The 14,011-nt window shown below is 42.2% G+C and overlaps 1 protein-coding gene across 1 annotated transcript in view; it reads left to right on the top strand.

Moving 5' to 3' along the window:
• rnpep (arginyl aminopeptidase (aminopeptidase B)) overlaps window positions 1-5,577 on the top strand; it is a 40,559-nt gene extending 34,982 nt beyond the window's left edge. Inside the window, exons 9-11 of the mRNA XM_070858951.1 lie at window positions 2,237-2,461; window positions 4,344-4,486; window positions 5,233-5,577. Coding sequence (XP_070715052.1) covers window positions 2,237-2,461; window positions 4,344-4,486; window positions 5,233-5,379 — 515 coding nt within the window. The 3' untranslated portion in view covers window positions 5,380-5,577. The remainder of the gene's footprint in view (window positions 1-2,236; window positions 2,462-4,343; window positions 4,487-5,232) is intronic.
• The last annotated feature ends 8,434 nt before the right edge of the window (window positions 5,578-14,011 follow it).

Genomic DNA, 14,011 nt, shown 5'->3' with positions numbered 1-14,011 from the left:
GTTCAATGTCACTCACTCATTGCAGTAACATTGCATTTTATCCACTTCTGGGGGTTTTGATATCTATTAAATATTAAAAATGTTGAGTAGATTGCAACATTCCATTTCAATTTGCATTGAATACTCCTGTATCAGGCTGTGTCTGTGGCAACAAACATTTTTTTAAAGCATTAAGATTTACCCGCAGTACTCGTTACACCTGTAGGTGGTGCTATGATTTGCATTGGTAATGGTAAACGATCTATCATTGCGTTCACTCCAGATCCAACACAGGAATGGTATTTTGCCCATGAAGTCGGCATGCAATCAGAATTACACGGAAATAGCTGTTCTGTCCGACCAGTCCGTATTGGTGTGTGTTGCATACCATTTGCTCATCTGGAACCCACGTCCCCTGCCTTCACCACTAATAACGTGCAAACTGGCTCTGATGTAGTGACCTGATCTCCCTCCCATCATCTTGCCTGAGCTCCAATAAGTTCCTGCCCTCATTGTGGGAATTCGGTCCATCAGATTCAGGGCCTTGAGGGAAGGTTATCTCAGTCCCTTTCCCAACCCCCCCCCCCCCCCACATGACTAAAATTGGCATCTTGGGTAGAAGGAAAAACTTTTTTTAATAACACTCCCCCTCCTCTCCTCCTGAAGGAAAAAAATGTGGGGCCTGGCTCACCGACCCCGCTAAGATCAAAATACAGTTGCAGCAACTATTTCCTGCTTTATCATTTTCCATTGTATACTCAATCCACTGGATGTTTGTACAGCAGTTTGGTGTTGATGCAGATTTTGCTGATGACTAAGGCCTTGGAGAGGGTTATGTTTTTGTAAATAGGAAAAAAAAAATCAGTCTTTTCAAAGCATAGCCTTATACTTTCCCAATTTGTGCATGTGCTCCCCAAACCCTTGTCTGTAGGCTCAGGCACTTTTTCTCTGGTACATGTTGGTAGCAGCACTGTTATCGAGTGCCTTCATTTCTTTATAATGTTGGACTGCTGTTAGACTGCCTGTGGGTCCTTGTAAATGGTACTGTGATTCATGATTGAGGCAAAATCCCTCTTTCTTCCCCCTGCTCACTGATGGCCTTTGGCAGTTTTCTGCTCCCTCCTGGTGCCTTGTTCACTTTGGAATATGGGCGTTTCTTTGCAATACAGGGTGACGAGCAGGGAAATAAGGTCCCACACAAGAGATTAGTGTGCAAAATGAAAGCACGTGCTATTGGGAGTAATGTATTGACATGGATAGAGAACTGGTTGGCAGACAGGAAGCAAAGAGTAGGAATAAACGGGTCCTTTTCAGAATGGCAGGCAGTGACAAGTGGGGTACTGCAAGGTTCAATGCTGGGACCCCAGCTATTTACAATATACATTAATGATTTGGACGAAGGAATTGAATGTAGTATCTCCAAGTTTGCAGATACTGAGCTGGGTGGCAGTGTGAGCTGTGAGGAGGATGCTAAGAGGCTGCAGGATGACTTGTACAGGTTAGGTGAGTGGGCAATTACATGGCAGATGCAGTATAATGTGAATAAATGTGAGGTTATCCACTTTGGTGGCAAAAACAGGGAGGCAGAATATTATCTGAATGGTGACAGATTAGGAAAAGGGGAGGTGCAACAAGACCTGGGTGTCATGGTACATCAGTCATTGAAAGTTGGCATGCAGGTACAGCAGGTGGTGAAGGCAAATGGCATGTAGTCAATTCCTTAGTAAATTTAAAAGAAAAATTCATAATCTTTCAAAGCTTACCTAGTCATGTCCTTGTACCCAAAAGAACCGGCTTAATTTTTGGAACCTTGAAGACCTGCAAACAAGCACATTTAGTGGAAACTCCCAATGGTGATTCTTTCATCCTGGGGGTGTGGCTAGTTTTGTGGGTGGGGCCTGCTTCCAGCGCAATGTTTTAAAAACTAGAGAAAAAGATTGTGGAAACTAGAGTTGCGCTGAAAGCAATTTGAGCTTAAAATTCCACAATCTTTTGTGCCAATCGAGCAGAAACTTCAGGGCATTAAGTAGAAATATATGGCTATATTAAAAACATTTGTAGAGAGATGCAAAATGTAGTTTTCCCATGTTCCAGTTTTTTCACTTTTTACAATACATTGTGAATATCAGAGAATTTTAGCGACATTGAGGGCAGCAGAATCCAACTAGTTGAGACAAGGATCAGGACTGTTTAGTAGGAGTTGAACATTCTAGTGCAATAGCTGATGAACTATATTAATCCTTTTCTTTTCATTGAGGGTTTGAGTTTGACCGTTGGTTGAATACTCCTGGATGGCCACCTTACCTACCAGACCTTTCATCTGGTGATACACTCATGAAACCTGCAGAAGGCTTGGCAAATCTCTGGCTAGCTGCAGATCTGAACATGGATGCTATCAAAGCTATTGATATTTCCTCATGGAAAACCTACCAGATTGTGTACTTCCTTGATAAACTACTGGAAAAATCACCTTTGCCTCAAGGTAACAACCCATGCTAATTATATTAACATAAGAGCTTAGTATTTTAGTGACTTAAAGTAGCACTTGAAACATACTCTGCTCATGCAACACTTGAAGGCTACCAGTCTATCATTAAATTACCCTCGAGTTCAAAAATGATTCATGGTCACAGAAATAGGCCATCAGCTCCTTGAGCCTGTTCTGCCATTGTGATCATGACTGATCTGTATCCTGACTCCATCTGCCTGCCTTAGCTCCATAATCACTTGATACCCTTAGCTAACAAAAATCTTATCAATCTCCGATTTAAAATTATTAATTGAGTTAGCATCTACTGCTTTCTGTGGGAGTATTCCACGCTTCTACCACCCTTTTGTGTGAAGTCTATCGCCACTAAACCAAAGGATCAATTCACAATGAAAAATAAAGACAGACAATTTGTGATTACACACTTTATTTTTAGCCTTCGCTCAGTGGTAGCACTCTTGCCTCTGTCATAGGTTGTGGATTCAAGTCCCATTTCAGCGCATAATCTAAGCTGACACTTCAGTGCAGCATTGAGGGAATACTGCATTGTCAGATGTACCATCTTTTGGGTGAGCTATTAAGCCAAGGCCCCATCTTCTCAGGTAGACAAAATATCCCATGGCTCTACCCCAAGAAGAGCAGGGGAGTTTTCCTGCTGTCCTAATCAACATTTATCTTTTGATCCACACCATAAAAACAGATAATCTGTCATTTATATCTCTGCTGTTTGTGGGACCTAGTTGTACACAAATTGGCTGCCATGTTTCCCTATATTGCAACAGTGAATACACTTCATTAGCAATGTTCCCTTAAAGTGTGTGTGGCATGGTCCCTTTAAATATGCTTCATGACTGTGCATGTGCTGTACCTCTTCCAGCGGCAACAGCTGGTGAGTGGTCTGCGCAGGACTTCCCAATCGATGTTCAAAAAAGGGTGTAAAGATAAACCCAGCAATTACAGGCCAGTCAGTTTAACCTCTCTAGTGGGGAAGCTTTTAGAAACAGTAACCAGAGACTAATTTAAGTCACTTGGGGAAAGGCAAATCCTGTTCAAATAACTTGATCAAGTTGGTTAATGAAGTAACCGAGGATAACGTGGTTGGTGTATGTATGGATTTCCAAAAGCTGTTTGACAAAGTGCCACAAAATGGGCTTGCCAGCAAAAATGGACAGTGGCAGCCTGGATATGAAATTGGCTAAGTGACTGGAAAGAGTAGTGGTGAGCATAAGAACATAAGAAATATGAGCAGAAGTAGGCCATTTGCCCCCTCGAGCTTGCCCTGCCATTTAATAAGATCATGGCTGATCTGATCTTGGGCTCAGCTCCACTTCCCTGCCCACTCCCTTATCATTCAGAAATCTGTATCTCCACCTCAAATATATTCACTAGTTTCGGTTGTTTTTCAGACTGGAGGAAGGTGTACAGTGGTGTTCCCCAGGGGGCGGTTTTAGGACCACTGCTTTTATTGTGTATTAATATCCTGTTTTTTTTTTTCTGGCCTAGAACTATACTGGTAGTTACAACATTTGGTGTTCAGGAAAGCACTGATTTCCCCCACTTTCCAAACCTCACCCCACCCCACACCAGGCCAGGTGTAATGCTCCTACTATTATCCTGCTCACTCAGCACAGACCAAGGATCGGACTTGAGATTTTACTGGTCGGAAAGGCTCAGCTACTCGCTGGATAAACCCAAGTCATAGAAGGTGCCCTTGTGGTTAACCAGAAATTTCCCATGCATTTACAGTATTTTGAAACAAGTCTAGATTATTTACAACCCATGACCAATACCAAATAAAATGTTCAGGAAAAGCTATATTGTAAATGTTATAATGCAAATAATAATTCTATAATATTTGAAATCTGGTTTTCTGTAGGAAATATTGCAAAACTGGCTGAAATGTACCCAAAGATATCCAAGGCTAAGAATGCTGAAATACGTTTCCGCTGGGTGCAGATTGTTGTGAAAAATAATTATGAGGACGCATTTGATGAACTCAGGAATTTCCTCCACAGTCAGGTATGTAAATGAGTAACTATATTGAAGCTGTGGTCCCATTCAATGTATGCAAGATTAAGTGTAATATTATAAAAACATGCTTTAAGCAACTGTTGCTTTTATATCTTTTACATACTAAAATTGAGTCAATTCAAAATGCATTGAAAACACCTGTGTCCAAGAAGGGAGGTGATTAAGATTTGAGGGCCAGTGAAAGGTGGGATAAGGGGTGGGAAGAGAAAGGTTTGAGGAATAAAAACAAACATTGAGGGACAGAGCTACACAGTTTGAGGGGAAAGAGACTGGGATCACCGAGAGACAGATTGTCTATCAGAATAAGATTTGAGATGAAGTGGTTTAGGAGGATAGTGTGAGTGTATTGGGAAACAAAGACAGATTGCAGGGACAAAAATACATTGAGACTGGCAGCTTAATGACACGGACATAAACAAAGCAAGATGGTGGCATAGAAAAAAAAACATTGAGATATGGAGACTGGTGAAAGCCAAAAAGATCCAGATAGAAACATTTATACTTATTCTCATGTTCTGTATGGAGTATTGTACAAAAATGTTCAGAAAATAGTCATACCATGAATAATTTTTTGCAGAGATGGTGGCCAGGAAGACAGGTGTCACGGGTCACTGCTTCACTAGTAGTCTGTAAACCCAGTGTTAACTGAGCTCTGCAAAATGTTTAAACTTAAATACTAATGCCTCCCGTAACACGAGAAATTGTTTTGTCACATTTCCTCTTTTTTTAAATAGGGAAAGCAAAAGTACACGGTTCCTGTTTATCGAGCCATGTGGTCTGAAACTGACGGGACTCGTAAACTGGCACAAGAGATTTTTGCAGCCACAGGGAACCAACTCCACAAAAATGTGCAAAATTATGTGAAGAAAATCTTAGTCTGAAACGGTGAAGATTCAACATATAATGCAAATCTTAATTTGTGGGAAATTACCTGCCTATTTCATATACAATTTTTACTTCCCAGCAGACTGTTTTTGAATATTCTTGTATTTCAGAATGTACAGCTCTGTTGTGAACATGATGATTATTGCTTTCCAATTGATGTGTTTATAAAATCAGATAAATCATTTGTTTTTGAATCTTGTCATCTCTATTTGTGAATGTAGTACATATATCTGCTTCAGTAAGGAGTTAAACTATGCTCACTTCTCAGGATCTGGAATATTAGGTCCTTCACTGAAACACCTGTGAACTTAGCCCTTTTCGGCATGGAAGCAAGTCATCCTCGTTTCGAGGGACTGCTTATGACTTGGTTATTTTTCAAAATAGGTCTGTCGAATCCATTTTCTGAACACCCTGTCAAAAACTTATGAAGCAAATTCTGTTAGTTCACCAGAATTGTATCGCCTCATTGCCTGCCTGTAGGATTTTAATTGTCACTGCTCATTATAAGAACATAAGAAATAGGAGCACGAGTAAGCCATACGGCCCCTCGAGCCTGCTCTGCCATTCAATAAGATCATGGCTGATCTGATCATGGACTCGGCTCTACTTCCCTGTCCACTCCCCATAACCCCTTATCGTTTAAGAAACTGTTTATTTTTGTCTTAAATTTATTCAATGTCCTAGCTTCCACAGCTGAGGCAGTGAATACCACAGATTTACAGCCCTCAGAAGAAATTTCTCCTCATCTCAGTTTTAAATGGGCAGCCCCTTATTCTAAGATCATGCCCTCAAGTTTTAGTCTCCATCAGTGGAAACATCCTCTCTGCATCTACCTTGTCAAGCCCCCTCATAATATATGTTTTGATAAGATCACTTTTCATAATTCCAATGAGTAGAGGCCCAACCTACTCAACCTTTCCTCATAAGTCAACCCCCTCAACCCAGAATCAACCTAGTGAACCTTCTCTGAACTGCCTCCAAAGCAAGTATATCCTTTCGTAAATATGGAAACCAAAACTGCACGTAGTATTCCAGGTGTGGCCTCAACAATATCCTGTATAGCTGTAGCAAGACTTCCCTGCTTTTATACTCCATCCCCTTTGCAACAAAGGCCAAGATTCCATTGGCCTTCCTAATCACTTGTTGTACCTGTATCCTATCCTTTTGTGTTTCATGCATAAGTACCTGCAGGTCCCGCTGTAATGCAGTACGTTGCAATCTTTCTCCATTTAAATAATAACTTGCTCTTTGATTTTTCTGCCACCAAACCTGCTGGCAGCCATTGATCAATAATGCTTGTTTGCATCAGTACCTGAATTTTTCAAATATAGAAATTAGGTGCAGGAGCAGGCCATTTGGCCTTTCGAGCCTGCACTGCCATTCAATAAGATCATGGCTGATCATTCAACCTCAGTACCCCTTTCCTGCTTTCTCTCCATACCCCTTGATCCCTTTAGCCATAAGGGCCATATCCAACACCCTTTTGAATATATCTATATCTAACAAACTGGCCTCAACAACTTTCTGCGGTAGAGAATTCCATAGGTTAACCACTCATGAAGAAGTTTCTCCTCATCTTGGTCCTAAATGGCTTACCCTTATTCTTAGACTATGGCCCCTGGTTCTGGAACTCCCCAGCAACGGGAACATTTTTCCTGCTAACCTGTCCAATCCTGTCAGAATTTTGTGTTTCTGTGAGATCCCCTCATTCTTCTAAACTCCAGTGGATACAAGCCCAGTTGATCCAGTCTCTCCTATGTCAATCTGGTGAACCTTTGCTGTACTCCTTTTAATAGCAAGAATGTCCTTCCTCAGATTAGGGGACCAAAACTGAACACCATATTTCAGGTGTGGCCTCACCAAGGCTCTGTACAACTGCAATAAGACCTCCCTGCTTCTATACACAAATCCTCCTAGCTATGAAGGCCAACATGGCATTGGCCTCCTTCACTACCTGCTGTACCTGCATGCCAAACTTCAATGACTGATGTACCATGACACCCAGGTCTTGTTGCAGCTCCCCTTTTCCTAATCTGTCACAATTCAGATAATCTGTCTTTCTGTTTTTGCCACCAAAGTGGATAACCTCACATTTATCCACATTATATGGCATCTGCCAGGCATTTGCCCACTCACCTAACCTGTCCAAGTCACCCTGCAGTCTCTTAGCATCCTCCTCACAGCTCACACCACCACCCAGCTTAGTGTCATCTGCAAACTTGGAGATATTACATTCAATTCCTTCATCTAAATTTAAGTATATTGTAAATAGCTGGGGTCCCAGCACGGCACCCCACTGGTCACTGAAAAGGACCTATTTATTCTGACTCTGCTTCCTGTCTGCCAACCAGTTCTCTATCCACGTCAGTACATTACCCCCAATACCACATGCTTTGATTTTGCACACTAATCTCTTGTATGGGACCTTGTCAAAAGCCATTTGAAAGTCCAAATACACCACATCCACTGGTTCTCACTTATCCACTCTACTAGTTAACATCCTCAAAAAATTCGAAGATTTGTCAAGCATGATTTCCCTTTCATAAATCCATGCTGACTTGGACCGATCCTGTCACTGCTTTCCAAATGTGCTGCTATTTCATCCTTAATGATTGATTCCAACATTTTCCACAGCACCGATGTCAGGCTAACCAGTCTATAATTCCATTTTCTCTCTTTAAAAAGTGGTACATTAGCTACCATCCAGTCCATAAGAACTGATCCAGAGTCAATAGAATGTTGGAAGTTGTGGAGGAGGTGAAGGGGAAGAGAGAAAAACAACTTGCAACCACTTAAAGCACAATCAATGGCCCAGAAATTGTGGGAGATTTCCCACAGCCGGCTGCCTCTGACCTGAAACATTTCTATGGATCTAACTGATGGCCCAGGATCTCTTAAGCGAAGGCCTGAGTAGAGGCCCAGGGATCTACGCACTTTGTACGCGTCCCTGGGGGGTCACGTGCGCCGGCCCAACCAATCCAAGTAGAGGTATTCCCATTCATACTTGTGATTCACATACAGAATCACAAGTATGAATGGGAATACCTCAAACAATAAATGAAAAAAAAAATTGCATAAGAATTTCAAGGGATTCGCTGGGCAAATAGCTTAACTCTGCCCACCAAGGCCCTTTACTTCTGGATGCATGTGATTCTGTTGAGGATTTTTGACATAAGTTCCAAGTTTAGGCATATGCACAGTGTGCCCATAGGGGCTGTGAATTCAGGGCCATTGTTTCGTCAATCGGTTTTCTAGAATTGTTTAATAGTTTATTTACATTTTTGGTACAGGTACAACGTCCTGGTACGAAGGCCATTCCAGATTTCCGAGAAGAAATCCGATGTTCCAAATCAGGAAACCCTTGGGCTGACTTTCAGGTACTTCTGGATTTCGGAGAAGAAAATCTGGAAAACTCGGACAATTTTTGGGTAATTCCAGCTTTCAGAGACAATCCGAGGTCCTGAATCCAGAAACCCTGGGGCCGACTTTCATGTAGTTGGACCTCTCTGGTCCAGCACCCTCAGGACTTGACCGGTGCCAGAACAGAGAATTTTCTAAACCACGGGAGGTCACACTTCCCTATACCCGTCGATAGCCCCCGGGCTCCTGTGTGCGCGCGTGTATGCTGGCCGCCTGTGAGCGGCTCCCTCAGCCAATTGCCCTCAATGACATGACAGCCATTCCAGCCTATCACACGTCTGAATATCTTTGCCCACTGTCATGTTTTACTAAGAAAATTATAGCTGCTTCAACAACTTTGAAGCCTCTTCTACTTTGCAGTATTGCAGATATGCAGGATGGGCCCATTCAGCCTCAACTGTACCTCCAATCCAGGGCAAGTTCTGACCTCCCTCTCCTTCTTGATTACCAAGTTTAAATGGAGTACCGACAATTTGATTGACAGCCAATTGCCAAACATACTCCTTAATTAGCTGGAGCAGCTGTCAATCAACTTTAAAAAAAAATAAACCCTCCTTCCCCCTCAGGCCTAACTAATGCCAAACTACAGATGTTTCCGCATTAGAGTCCCGGACTGGAAGTACAACCTGTATTTCCACATTTCTGAGCATTAGATTCGATCAGACCTCGAAGCCACCCTGTGCCGGTTTGCGTATTTTTTTTGATTCACGTTTGAAAAAGCTACGTACAGCTTAAGTCCAGTTTTCGGGAAATATTTCTGGATTCCTGACAACGACTCTTGCAATCTGCACAATGTCTGGTTTTTAGAACTCCTAATTTCAGCCGTTTTACCTGTATATGCTAACCTCAGTGAGGAAGGAAAATTGGAGCTGAAAATCGAGACTCCAGGATGGTATGTTGCCTCCCTGGTGCAAGGGTCAAGGATGTCTCCGAGTGAGTGCAGGACATTCTAAAAAGGGAGGGAGAACAGCCAGTTGTCGTGGTATACATTGGTACCAACGACATAGGTTTTAAAAAAAGGGATGAGGTCCTATGAGATAAATTTAAGGAGCTAGGAGTTAAATTAAAAAGTAGGACCTCAAAAGTAGTAATCTCGGGATTGCTACCAGTGCCACGTGCTAGTCAGAGTAGGAATCACAGGATAGCAGAGATGAATACGTGGCTTGAGCAGTGGTGCAGCAGGGAGGGATTCAAATTTGTGGGGCATTGGAACAGGTTCTGGCGGAGGTGGGACCAGTACAAACTGTCAGTCTGCACTTGGGCAGGAACGGAACCAATGTCCTAGGGGGAGTGTTTGCTAGTGCTGTTGGTGAGGAGTTAAACTAATATGGCAGGGGGATGGGAACCAATACAGGGAGACAGAGGGAAACAAAAAGGAGAAAAAACAAAAGACAGAAAAGAGATGAGTAAAAGTGGAGGGCAGAGAAACCAAAGGCAAGAAACAAAAAGGGCCACTGAATATAAAAGGGCTGCAGGAGGGGTAAAAACTAAAAATCATGGTTTAAAAACTAGGATGAAAACACTCTACCTAAATGCACGCAGTATTCGAAATAAAGTAAATGAGTTGACGGCACAAATCATTACAAATGGGTATGATTTGGTGGCCATTACAGAAACATGGTTGCAAGGTGGCCAAGACTGGGAATTAAACATACAGGGGTATCTGACGATTCAGAAAGATAGGCAAGAAGGGAAAGGAGGTGGGGTAGCTCTGTTAATAAAGGATGATATCAGGGCAGGTGTGAGGGATGATATTGGCTCCAATGAACAAAATGTTGAATCATTGTGGGTGGAGATTAGAGATAGTAAGGGGAAAAAGTCACTGGTTGGCGTAGTTTATCGGCCCCCAAATAATAACTTCACGGTGGGGCGGGCAATAATCAAGGGAATAATGGAGGCATGTGAAAAAGGAACGGCAGTAGTCATGGGGGATTTTAACCTACATATCGATTGGTCAAATCAAATCACAGGGGGTAGCCTGGAGGAGGAATTCATAGAATGCATAAGGGATTGTTTCTTAAAACAGTATGTAACAGAGCCTACAAGGGAGCAAGCCATCTTGGATCTGGTCCTGTGTAACGAGACAGGAAAAATAAACGATCTCCTCGTAAAAAATCCTCTCGGAATGAGTGATCACAATATAGTTGAATTTGTAATACAGATTGAGGATGAGGAAGTAGTGTCTCAAACGAGCGTACTATGCTTAAACAAAGGGGACTACAGTGGGATGAGGGCAGAGTTGGCTAAAGTAGACTGGAAACAAGGACTAAACGGTGGCACAATTGAGGAACAGTGGAGGACTTTTAAGGAGCACTTTCATAGTGCGCAACAAAAATATATTCCAGTGAAAAAGGGCAGCAAGAGAAGGGATAACCAGCCGTGGATAACCAAGGAAATAAAGGAGAGTATCAAATCAAAGAGCAATGCGTATAAGGTGGCCAAGGTTAGTGCGAAACTGGAGGATTGGGAAAATTTTAAGCAACAGCAAAGAATGACTAAAAAAGCAATAAAGAAAGGGAAGATAGATTACGAAGGTAAACTTGCGCAAAACATAAAAACAGATAGTAAAAGCTTTTACAGATATATAAAACGGAAAAGAGTGACTAAAGTAAATGTTGGTCCCTTAGAAGATGAAAAGGGGGATTCAATAATGGGAAATGTGGAAATGGCTGAGACCTTCAACAATTATTTTGCTTCCGTCTTCACAGTGGAAGACACAAAAACCATGCCAAAATTTGCAGGCCACAGGAATGTGGGAAGGGAGGACCTTGAGACAATCACTATCACTAGGGGGGTAGTGCTGGACAGGCTAATGGGACTGAAGGTAGACAAGTCCCCTGGTCCTGATGAAATGCATCCCAGGGTATTAAAAGAGATGGCAGAAGTTATAGCAGATGCATTCGTTATAATCTACCAAAATTCTCTGGACTCTGGGGAGGTACCAGCGAATTGGAGAGCAGCTAATGTAACGCCTCTGTTTAAAAAAGGGGGCAGGCAAAAGGCAGGTAACTATAGGCCGGTTAGTTTAACATCTGTAGTGGGGAAAATGCTTGAAACTATTAAGGAAGAAATAGCGGGACATCTAGATAGGAATAGTGCAATCAAGCAGACGCAGCATGGATTCATGAAAGGGAAATCATGTTTAACTAACTTACTGGAATTCTTTGAGGATATAACGAGCATGGTGGATAGAGGTGTACCGATGGATGTGGTGTATTTAGATTTCCAAAAGGCATTCGATAAGGTGCCACACAAAAGGTTACTGTAGACGATAAAGGTACGCGGAGTCAGAGGAAATGTATTAGCATGAATAGAGAATTGGCTGGCGAACAGAAAGCAGAGTCGGGATAAATGGGTCCTTTTCTGGTTGGAAATCAGTGGTTAGTGGTGTGCCACAGGGATCAGTGCTGGGACCACAACTATTTACAATATACATAGATGACCTAGAAGAGGGGACAGAGTGTAGTGCAACAAAATTTGCAGATGACACTAAGATTAGTGGGAAAGCGGGTTGTGTAGAGGACTCAGAGAGGCTGCAAGGAGATTTGGATAGGTTAAGCGAATGGACTAAGGTTTGGCAGATGGAATACAATGTCGGAAAGTGTGAGGTCATCCACCTTGGGAAAAGAAAAACAATAAAAGGGAATATTATTTGAATGGGGAGAAATTACAACATGCTGTGGTGCAGAGGGACCTGGGGGTCCTTGTGCATGAATCCCAAAAGGTTAGTTTGCAGGTGCAGCAGGTAATCAGGAAGGCAAATGGAATGTTGGCCTTCATTGCGAAAGGGATGGAGTACAAAAGCAGGGAGGTCTTGCTGCAACTGTATAAGGTATTGGTAAGGCCGCACCTGGAGTACTGCGTGCAGTTTTGGTCACCTTACTTAAGGAAGGATATACTAGCTTTGGAAGGGGTACAGAGACGATTCACTAGGCTGATTCCAGAAATGAGGGGGTTACCTTATGATGATAGATTGAGTAGACTGGGTCTTTACTTGTTGGAGTTCAGAAGGATGAGGGGTGATCTTATAGAAACATTTAAAATCATGAAAGGGATAGACAAGATAGAGGCAGAGAGGTTGTTTCCATTGGTGGGGGAGACTAGAACTAGGGGGCACAGCCTCAAAATACGGAGGAGCCAATTTAAAACCGAGTTGAGAAAGAATTTCTTCTCCCAGAGGGTTGTGAATCTGTGGAATTCTCTGCCCAAGAAAGCAGTTGAGGTGAGCTCATTGAATGTTTTCAAGTCAAAGATAGATAGATTTTTAACCAATAAGGGAATTAAAGGTTACGGGGAGAGGGCGGGTAAGTGGAGCTGAGTCCACGACCAGATCAGCCATGATCGTATTGAATGGCGGAGCAGGCTCGAGGGGCTAGATGGCCTACTCCTGTTCCTAATTCTTATGTTCTTAAAACATTTTGAAATGAGTTGATCCATTTAATTGGTTTGTTTTAATAGCTGCAGGTTCTTGTGTTTGAGAAATAATGTGTCTTGTGCTGCTTTATTGCTGTAACTTATGTCTATAGTTGAATGAGACACAACTAATGTGATATTTCAGTGAATCTGAATCAGAAAAGTAACATTTCAGACTACAGCCATTATGATGCAAGTGATGTGCATTGTGAAATACTTTTATAGAGAGACACCTATCACAGACTAAAGAGTTGTACCTGTTCAAGTAATGAATAGCACAAATAGTCTATGGCTCAAACAGGGTGGCTGCCGATGATAATTAAGTCATTTACGAAAAGTGGGCCAATACTGTCCAAGATCATCCATGGAAACCCTGAGATTAAGCATAATCCAAAGTCCCATTGTGTCCCACTTGTGGCAAGCATAGAAACATGGTCCAACTCTGCAATTGGGCCTCGCAAGTTGACTTCATTTTGACTCAACGCTCAGCATTCTGGTGCTTGAACATTAACATTCAATTCTAAGTAAGTGTCTAAAGAACAAAGTAGTAACTTGTGGAAAGGTGTTCGTAGATCAGTGGGGATACAGAAACGTTTCTTTGCAGTTCAGCCCTGGGTATGAAACGAGACATATTTAGAATTTTTTTCTTTTCGAGTTGAGGCCAGACTTATAGGGCGTGTGTCAGGCTTTTATATGAAATGATCAATTTCAAATGACCTTCTGTACCAACTTTTCAATTCACAGAAATGAGTACTCGGCTACAACAGAGACTGCACTATAAAGACACATTGGGGA

This window comes from Pristiophorus japonicus, chromosome 17 (genome assembly GCF_044704955.1).
Source record: "Pristiophorus japonicus isolate sPriJap1 chromosome 17, sPriJap1.hap1, whole genome shotgun sequence".
NCBI classification, from domain to species: domain Eukaryota; kingdom Metazoa; phylum Chordata; class Chondrichthyes; family Pristiophoridae; genus Pristiophorus; species Pristiophorus japonicus.
This window is presented reverse-complemented; position numbering and strand designations above follow the sequence as displayed.